This window comes from Emys orbicularis, chromosome 25 (genome assembly GCF_028017835.1).
Source record: "Emys orbicularis isolate rEmyOrb1 chromosome 25, rEmyOrb1.hap1, whole genome shotgun sequence".
In the NCBI taxonomy this organism is placed as follows: domain Eukaryota; kingdom Metazoa; phylum Chordata; order Testudines; family Emydidae; genus Emys; species Emys orbicularis.
Window position 1 is genome coordinate 2,315,531 of NC_088707.1, and position 9,617 is coordinate 2,325,147.

At 61.0% G+C, this 9,617-nt stretch overlaps 1 protein-coding gene across 1 annotated transcript; it reads left to right on the forward strand.

Moving 5' to 3' along the window:
* The first annotated feature begins 578 nt into the window (after nucleotides 1–578).
* On the forward strand, nucleotides 579–7,569 carry LOC135894561 (keratin, type I cytoskeletal 19-like). Its single transcript, XM_065422683.1, has 9 exons — nucleotides 579–839; nucleotides 1,391–1,519; nucleotides 2,252–2,334; nucleotides 3,313–3,469; nucleotides 5,027–5,188; nucleotides 5,467–5,592; nucleotides 5,828–6,048; nucleotides 6,804–6,841; nucleotides 7,460–7,569. Exons 1-9 carry the CDS (start codon nucleotides 579–581, stop codon nucleotides 7,567–7,569), a joined length of 1,287 nt encoding a protein of 428 aa, XP_065278755.1.
* Nucleotides 7,570–9,617: the final 2,048 nt, after the last annotated feature.

Consider the following 9,617-nt stretch of genomic DNA (forward strand, 5'->3'; position numbering starts at 1 on the left):
CCAGGGAGGGGGCCAGGCGCTGGCTGCTGAGGGAAGTTCCAGCAGATGAGGCTGCTGCTCAGGGGGGCCGGGGCACCTCCCGAGAGCGCTCAGAGCGGCTGGGGTGGGGGTTGTGCGATCCGTGCGTCCCGGGCAGGTGACTGCAAACGTCCCGCAGCCGGCAGCGGGTCTCAGGGATGCTTTGCCTGGCACCCGTAACACTGGGTGTCCTTTGGGATGCAGCCAGGCCTTTTGCGCCCACTTTCCTTAGCACGCTGCGGGGACTGGAGCATGCTCTGTACACACGCAGGGCCAGACTCTCGTCCCCGTCCGCCAGCGGCACAGCTGGGGCTGACAGAGCAGAATCCGGGCCCTGGCCTCCCTCTCCTTGTAAAGCAAGTTTGGCTGAAAAAAGAAGAAAACAAGTCAACAGGTGTCTGTGTTCCACCTGGTGCCAGTGCAATAGGGGAGAGGTCAGGTGCATTGCCTCAGCCCCTCCACTCCCTATATAAGGGAACTCCCTGGGGAGTCAGTGTAGCCTGACTCCTTGTCACTCTGCAGAGGGAGGGATTGGGCTGCGAGGTGCCTTTAGCTGGACCATGGCCAGTTTCTCCCGCTCTGGGGTTACTCTGGGGCCCAGGCTGAGCTGGGTCCGCATGGTGGGGCTGCAGGGGGGCGTTCTGGGAGGGCTCGGTGTCTGCGGAGGGGCTGGGAGCACCAGCAGCTGCCTGTTTTCTGGCAGTGCCAGTATAGTCGGGCCTGGGCTGGGAGGAGGTGCCAGGGAACCAGGTCTCCTCAGCATGAATGAGAAGGACACCATGCAGAACCTGAACGACCGCCTGGCTGCCTACCTGGAGACGGTGAGTGCACGACCCGGATGGGCTGGAAGGCAGCCTCCCGGCTCAGCGGGAGAGCGAGTGAAACCCAGCGGGCAGCAAAGCTCTAGATAAGGGAACATCCTCGTGAATTCGTCCTGTTAACCCTGTTTGGTATGGTAGTAACTAGGGGCCAACTGAGAACGGTCCCCGTGGTGCTGGGGGCTGTACAAACACAGGGCAGCCGACACACGGACCAGTGGGTTAGACAAATACCAGCTGCAAGGGCCGAGCTGAGTTCTGGAGAGTGCACAAGCCATGTGGGTGCAGAAATCTCTCTCGCTAGGCTGCCCATCACCAGAGTCTCTAGAGCTTTATTTAGGCCCCTTTGAAACCCAGCCCCCAAATGTACAAATACATCTGCTGTAAGCAAAGCATTTCCCCCAGGGCTGTGCCCCCCGGCTGCTCCCCTTGAGGCAGTGATGCGGGTTCGGCTTTGTTACCAGGGAGAGCCCAGAACCCCAGGCCCTGCCAGGTGAGGAGCCTTTTCCGTCACCACCCACTTGGGTCTTCACCTGCCTTCAATCCCCTGCCAGGTGCGGTCTCTTGAGGAAGCCAATGGGCAGCTGGAGCGGCAGATCCGGGAAGTCTATGCAAAGAGAGCGCTGGCTGGATGCCAGGACCTGAGTGGCTACTTCAGCACCATTGCGGAGCTCAGATCACAGGTACTGGGACGCCGAGTCTTTCCCCTAAGGGGGGACCTGGCATTGACTCATGGCTCCATTTCCCCCCTTGCCTCCAGGAACTGCCCCGTGTTGTTACAGGGACTGGATTTCAGCGGCTGCCTTGTGGGGGCTTGCTGAGCCTTCCCTTAAAGCACACAAGCCCTTGTCATTAGGAAGCTAATCTTCCCATTGTGACTCTGGTGTGGCTGGTGCAGAGACACCAGCCTGAGCCGTGTTTGGCCTCAGCCAATAGCTCTGAATGGTGTGAACTGTTCCTGTTCACCTCAGAGGGGTGTTGACTCTGAACCCTAATAATGGTAATTCAATGGTCAGCAGCATTCACTATTTCTCTGCTGAAATAGGGACCAACATCTTGTACCAGTGTGAAAAATTAATGCAGCTCAGAAATGGAAAGCAGCAGCATTCAGATTGTCTGAATCATTCCCTGACAGAGAGGTGTGTGTGTGTGTGAGAGAGAGAGGGGTTGTGATGGCAGATGGTAATTTCTCCTCATTCTGATTCCCATCATGCTCATCTTTCCACTTCAACTGCAACGGGATTTTAAGAGCCACTATTCTGAGCTCTGCTGGGGCTGACCACCTGACCTGTAAAGTTATACACCAGAGAGCTGGCGTATGGCTCACATAACAGCAGGGGGTAGCCAACAGCCCACTGACCTACCCGGCTGTCATCCAATAAAGCAATAGCAGCACCCGTTCCCTCCTTCTGCAGATCCAGGCAGCGTCAACGAGTAATGCCCAGCTGATCCTGCAGATTGATAATGCCACACTAGCTGCTGACGACTTCAGAGTGAAGTAAGGGATCTTCATTGGACACCCTTCCTCCTCCTCCTCCTCCTCCTCCTCGGCCTTTTTCTTTAAGGACAAAATTTTCAAAGCAGGCTCTGAAATGGCCCCAGTGAAATTTGCAAGCACGTCCTCCGCAGGCGAGAGACAGGCATTTGCGCATGCAAAAGAGGTCGGTGCATTGGCGGATGTTACTTATTTAGGGTTGCTACCCGTCTGGGTTTTGGCTTCTGTGTCCAGGTACCATTTAGGGTTGCCAGGTTCTCGGTTTTCGACTGGAAAGTCTGGTCGAAAAGGGGACCTTGGCAACCCTAAATGGCACCTGAACCAAAAGCCCGGTTACCTGGGGCAGGTAGAGGAGCCAGGTTATCAACCCACACCAGCCCCTGCTCTGCCAGGGCCGCCTCCTACCTGCAGGCAGGCTCCTTGAGATGATCCAGTAAGTGACGGGGTGAGGCGGGGAGAGGAGCGAGCGATGGGGGCGGGACCTTGGGGAAAAGTCGGAGAAGGGGTGGAGCCTCCAGGGAAGAGGTGGAGTGGGGGTGGGGCCATGAGGGAAGAGGCGGGGTAGGGGGATGGGGCCTTAGGGGTCTGGTTACCAGCAATTAGAAAGGTGGCAACCCTATATTTATTAAGATTTGTTTTGTGCTAGTGTCTAGAGGCCTGAGTGTGGGCGGAGGCCGCATGGTGCTGGGAGCTGTACACACGTGCTCCCTGCCCCAAAGGGCTCATGATCATGACAGCTGCTTTGAAAACCCAGCAGAGGTGAATGTCCTGGCAGCAGACGCCCATGCACTCCGCTCAGCCCCAGGCACAGGGGCTGGCTGATGGCGTCTGCAGGAGGGTCCCAGAGCAGGGGCCATCGGGTCATTAGCACTCCTAGGACAAACCTGGCCGGGTTTCCATGCTCAGCCAGCAGGCTCCCAGCGGGTGTCCAGGACCCACATCGCGGCGACTGGGTCACTGAGACGCAGCCTCTCCATAAAGGTTTGAGTCGGAGCTGGCCATCCGGCGGGGCGGGGAGAGCGACGTCGCCGGCTTGCGCAAGGTCCTGGACGAGCTGACCCTGAGCAGAGCCAGCCTGCAGGAGGAGCTGGGAAGCCTGCAGGAGGAGCTGGCTCAACTCCAGAAGAACCACGGGGAGGTGCGGTCACTGCAAAGCCCCAATGGGATCTGCAAGGGCCACACAGGGTCACTCGGGGGCCTCAATCCCGACCCGCAGCCCCTGTGTTAGCCCAGCCCTGGCCTCCTCCAGCACCCAGCTCCACAAACGCCCCTCAATCCCGTCCCGCAGCCCCTCTGTTAGCCCAGCCCTGGCCTCCTCCAGCACCCAGCTCCACAAACGCACCTCAATCCCGACCCGCAGCCCCTCTGTTAGCCCAGCCCTGGCCTCTCCAGCACCCAGCTCCACAAACGCACCTCAATCCCGACCCTCAGCCCCTCTGTTAGCCCAGTCCTGGCCTCCTCCAGCACCCAGCTCTGCAAACGCACCTCAATCCCGACCCGCAGCCCCTCTGTTAGCCCAGTCCTGGCCTCCTCCAGCACCCAGCTCCACAAACGCACCTCAATCCCGACCCGCAGCCCCTCTGTTAGCCCAGCCCTGGCCTCTCCAGCACCCAGCTCCACAAACGCACCTCAATCCCGACCCTCAGCCCCTCTGTTAGCCCAGTCCTGGCCTCCTCCAGCACCCAGCTCCACAAACGCACCTCAATCCCGACCCGCAGCCCCTCTGTTAGCCCAGCCCTGGCCTCTCCAGCACCCAGCTCCACAAACGCACCTCAATCCCGACCCTCAGCCCCTCTGTTGGCCCAGTCCTGGCCTCCTCCAGCACCCAGCTCCACAAACGCACCTCAATCCCGACCCTCAGCCCCTCTGTTAGCCCAGCCCCCCTGGCCTCCTCCAGCACCCAGCTCCACAAACGCCCCTCAATCCCGACCCGCAGCCCCTCTGTTAGCCCAGCCCCCCTGGCTTCCTCCAGCACCCAGCTCCACAAACGCACCTCAATCCCGACCCGCAGCCCCTGTGTTAGCCCAGCCCTGGCCTCCTCCAGCACCCAGCTCCACAAACGCCCCTCAATCCCGTCCCGCAGCCCCTCTGTTAGCCCAGCCCCCCAGGCCTCCTCCAGCACCCAGCTCTGCAAACGCACCTCAATCCCGTCCCGCAGCCCCTCTGTTAGCCCAGCCCTGGCCTCCTCCAGCACCCAGCTCTGCAAACGCACCTCAATCCCGACCCTCAGCCCCTCTGTTAGCCCAGCCCTGGCCTCCTCCAGCACCCAGCTCCACAAACGCCCCTCAATCCCGTCCCGCAGCCCCTCTGTTAGCCCAGCCCTGGCCTCCTCCAGCACCCAGCTCCGCAAACGCACCTCAATCCCGACCCGCAGCCCCTCTGTTAGCCCAGCCCTGGCCTCCTCCAGCACCCAGCTCCGCAAACGCACCTCAATCCCGACCCGCAGCCCCTTCTCCTGTTCCAGCCCAGGGCCTCTCATGTACCCAGCTTGGTCTGCCAATCCTGCCACATGGGATGTTGCGTCCATGACCTGGACAAACATCCTCTGGAGATTAACTAAACTCCTTCCTTTCCCTTCCCTTGGCTAAGTCACCACACCTAAGATAGGATCCACTGTGCGGTCTGGCTGCCCCCCCGCCCACTGCCTAGCCTCCTGCTCCTTCTCACAGGGACTGGTTCCCCTTACATCCTGCAGGAAGCGGCTGCTCTCCAAGGTCGCCTGGGAGGCTCAGTCAGTGTGGAGGTGGATTCTGCTCCCGGTGTCGACCTGGTGAAAACCCTGGCAGAGATCCGGGACCAATACGAGGACGTCATTGAGAGGAACCACAGAGAGGCTGCGGCCTGGCACAAGGAGCAGGTAGGGGCCTCTCAGCAACAAGCCACAAGATGGTCTGAGCCTGCCCTGTGGCGGATGGTTTGCTCTGCTACTGTTCATCTCTGGCACGTGGTCATGTTCCCGCGCATCGCAGGAGGTCTGGTGGTGGGTGGCTGCATCGACCCATGTCGCACATCCCCATGGTCCAGGGGTCTCTCTCCATCCCATACCAGAGAGGGTGCAAAATATCCCCTGAGAGATGAGATGGCACCTGCGAGTGCTAGTGCCCCAGGCCCCTGAGGCTCTTCTCTTCTGTGCAGTGTGAGACGGTCGCTCAGGAGGTGGCCACCAGCGCGGGAGCCGTCCAGGGTGCCAGGACGAAGCTCACGGAGCTGAGGCGCGTAGTCCAGGGCCTGGAGATTGAGTTGCAGTCACTCTACAGCATGGTGGGTACACAGGCCTCTTGCCATCAAGGCTGGGGTCAGAGCGGCTGTAGAGCGGTGCCCCGAAAAATGTTCCTTTTGGGTCAGCCCGAGACGCTCCCCCTCCCGCCCCCCCATTGTTTGGCCGAACCGAAAAATCGGTTATTGGCCTCGCTCTAATGAGCCAGCCAGGGTGTCGCTCCCCCCCGTGCACCTGGGACGGCGTCTGCAGCTGGGCTCATCCCGCCTCTGCTTTCAGAAAGAGGCTCTCGAGGGCACGCTGGCTGAGACCCAGGCTGGCTACGGGGGCGAGCTGGCGCAGCTGCGGGGGGGCGTCGCTAGGAAGGAGGCCGAGCTGGCGCAGCTGAGAACTGACACCCAGCGCCAGGCTGAGGAGCACCAGCAGCTGCTGGATCTGAAGACCAGGCTGGAGATGGAAATTGCCACCTACCGGCGCCTCCTGGAGGGTGACGATGTCAGGTCGGGAATACGCAACTCTGAGCTCCAGGGGCCTCGGGCTTGGGCGGGCGGAGACCCTCAGACGGGCAGTACTCGCTGTGGGTAGTGTGGTCTGGGGCAGGAGCCGGGGGATGGGAGTCAGGACTCCTGGGTTCCATTCCCAGCAGTGACTCACTGTGACTCCAGGCAAATCCCTCCCCCTCTCTGTGCCTCAGTCTCCCCAGCTTTAAAATGGGGCTAGTGATACTGACCCCCCGTCACGTTATTAAGGAGGGTGAGCTTGGCAAAATGCCTCCCTTAGAGCACCCCCTAGTGGCCACGGATGAGCACAATGGCAGCCTGGAACTTGAGGAGGAAAGTGAAGAGCGGGGATTGGGCAGGGGAGCCCCCCAAAGAAGGGCCAGGCCCAGACCACTAGGCCATGCTACCTCAGTGCTGAGGACAGCCCCGTGCAAGGGTCTCCCCCTCCCTTCCGTTCTGGGTATTGGCCCCATTCCCTGTATCACCAGCAGCCATGAGATGGGATCCCTGGTGTCTGGCTCAATGCTGGCAAGCGAGAGCAGGTGCCTGGACCTTCCCTTTGCTGCAGAAAAGGGGACGCTGCAGCATTTTGGGAGACTCACAAGGGATTTGGGGGCTGGAGGGGCAGGGGCTGCACCTGATCAGACTCCTGGCCGGGGTCCCAAGGAGAGAGAGGCTGAGCCCAGGAGGGGCCTTTGGTGGTTTCGGGTTGCTGCTCCCTGGCTCAGCTGGGTGCCTGTCCTTTCTCTCTGCAGATCTGACGCCAAGTCACCTGTGAGACAGACCCCTCCAGGTGAGCGGAGGAGGGAGAATGGCGCCGGCCTCACTCACGGGCAGCGTCCGAGGGGCTGTGCCCTCCCGGGATCACCCTGCCCCTCCCCTCTCTTTATTCTGCCTCTTAAATACGGAGTTTGGTGCTGGCGGGGGGTGGGTGAGGGGGGCTGGCTCTTGGGGACGGAGCCCCCTGGGTATCACAGAGCAGGTGTAGCCCAGCCACGGCCTCTCCTTTGCCTCTGGGGACGTGCCTCACGTGTGACCTCCAGGGCAGCGGGGCGCCCGGACTCTGCGGCCCAGTCAGTCTCAGCCTCTCTGCAGGGGCTGCAGTCAGAGACCAGTGGCGCTGCTGGCACTGGGGAGAGGTGAGGGCAGGATCGAGCCCGTGGCCCGAACACCTGGGGGTGGCGGTGACACTGTTCAGTCACTGCTGACCTGGGCCAGACGGGAACCGGCGACAGACTCGGAGGCTGACTACACCAAGGCGGGCAGGGGTCACAGCATGGCATGTCCCTGTGCCCCCTGCAGTGGGGCTGGGGTTCTGGCACCGTGTGTGCGGGTGGATGCTTTGATTCTCCGCCCACCCCCACCGCTCAGTTAATTCCGCAGCCCCACTCTCCTGTTTTCCTTCTCCCAGAGGCTGTTAACAGCTCCCCCACCTCCAGGAGGGTGAAGACTGTGATCGAGGAGCTGCTGGACGGCAGGGTGGTGTCTTCCCGCACGGAGGAGGTGGAGCATCCCCTCTGAGGCATGCTGGGATTGGGAAAGAAAGGGGGATCCCTCCCCACCAATCGGGCCCCAGCTGCCCCTGCCCCACTGATTTTCTGCTTGGTTTTCTGTGGCTTTGGGTTCCAATAAAGCAAGTGGCGCAGCGTGGCTCAGGACGGAGCTGTTGTGTGGGGCTTTCTGGGGTGGGGCCTGAGGGAGACCCAGCAAACTCATGGCATGTGTGAGCGAAGCCAGGATTCCAACCCAGGGTGAATGCACCGCCCCCCGCACAGCCGCACCAGCCCCCTCCCCTGCCCCACCAACCTCCCCCTGCCCCACCAGCCCCTCCACTCGGTGGACTCCGATCCATAGCGGACCATAAACACTGACTGGTGCTTTGCAGCATTGAACGGTGTGGTCCCAGGCCCGGAGGATGGAGAGAGTTAACGCAGGGGACAGGCCCCCTTTAGCTGCTGGTGCCTTTCGGAGGCACTGGGCTCCCCTCTGGAGCTGCAGTCAGATGGCAGCTAGTGATTAGCCTCCTTGAACCTGTTACAACTGCCCCCGAGGAGAGATCCCTTCCCTCTGGGTATGGCAGGTCCCAGGGCCCCAGAACTCCAGGAGAGAGAGACCCGCAGTCCTGCCTGCAGGCACCAGGGGGCAGCAGCGACTAGTTCATCCATCACTCCCTGGACCATGAGCTCTGGGCTCAGCCCCAGGAGAGGAGCTGGGTCCCTTGGCCTGGAGTGGTCCCTGCCCTCGCCCTTTGCGGGAAGGTGGAGCTGGACAGTTAGCTGCTGCAAACAGTTTTCAGAGGCCCATGGGCTCTGGGTCCCCCAAATTCCTGAGATCCAGTCCGAGCAGGCTGGGAGAGGGAGCATGTGACCTCAGGCGTGATGTCACAGCGTGGCCATGCGGAGCTCCGGGTGAACAAGCCCCAGTCACTGAAGGATGGGTCAGTTTTAGCCCCCCCCCCCCCACTTTCCTTCCTGTCTGCAGGGGGGGGGGGGGCGTTTCAGAGTACAAGGACCTGCTCCTGTTCTGCAAACAATAACAAGGGAGCACAGATCTGACCCTGCTGTCCTGGCCAGGGCGTCCAGGCCTGGGATCTCACCGTAGGGAACAACCCTGCCTTGGCAGAGGCCAAATGGAGCTTTTCCATCCCTCTATGCCATGGCTCTGATGCTCATTCACCCACCCCAGGGCCCCCTTGGTGCCTGAGCAGTTTGTGGGGGTGGTGAGGGGAGACACCGATGCCTTTGGCCCGGCAGATACACCCCAAATCCTGCCATGGGGGGGTTGATTCACATTCCCCTGGCACACGTTTTTGCTCAGGCTAAAAGCCGCTACACCAATTACATTGGCTTTGTGTCCCAGGCATGGCCACTGGGTGTCAGCACAGACCAACCCTTGGGCACAGCGACCCAAGTATGCTACATGGAAGAGTCCCAGCTCCAAGCCCTGGACATCCTGGGAGGAGACCATCCGAGAGCCACCTCTTTTCTGCCCCCTGACCCGGCCGGAGCGGAAGGCCCAGCCGGACTCATTCCCCTCTGGTTGTTGCTAGGGCAGCGACAGCGAATGCAGGGTGCACACAGGCGCTTTGGGTCAGAGTCACGTCAGCTGCACATCCAGCAACAGAAACCCCTGGTTTGGCTGCTGTCCCCCCACCCCGCTGCCTGCGAGGGAGCAGAGCTGCCAGGCAACACCCCCCAGTCTGTACAGGCCTTTCTGAGGCTGGCAGTCAGGCCCCAGTGTCTGGGAAGCACCTTGGGGCTCTGCGGGATGAAAGGGTCTCAGTACACGTGAAATGTCTCGCGTGGGGCTGCAGAGCGACAGGGTTACCCAGGATGTTAATAACACTGGAGTTGGGGCCCTAAGCACTGCAGCTGGAATGGGCTCCCGTTAGGGCAGAAAGAAGAATGTCAATTCGAAGGACGATCTCTCTAGCTGGACGATCGGAACGGGGCATTGGCTGAACCAGCATCACTGGGATTTCTGAGACAGGCTGCCTAGGAATGGCCCCATGGAGTCTGGACAGCAAAGCAGTGAACATCCAAAGCATTCAGCCCTTTCCATTAGCGGGT

What these genes read in the sequence shown, in the direction of transcription:
- LOC135894561 (XM_065422683.1), top strand. Translation starts at nt 579, where the DNA reads ATGGCCAGTTTCTCCCGCTCTGGGGTTACTCTGGGGCCCAGGCTGAGC. An exon ending in TGGCTGCCTACCTGGAGACG is followed by an intron (nt 840 to 1,390) that starts GTGAGTGCACGA and finishes ATCCCCTGCCAG; the next exon opens with GTGCGGTCTCTTGAGGAAGC. An exon ending in TGTGAGACAGACCCCTCCAG is followed by an intron (nt 6,842 to 7,459) that starts GTGAGCGGAGGA and finishes TCCTTCTCCCAG; the next exon opens with AGGCTGTTAACAGCTCCCCC.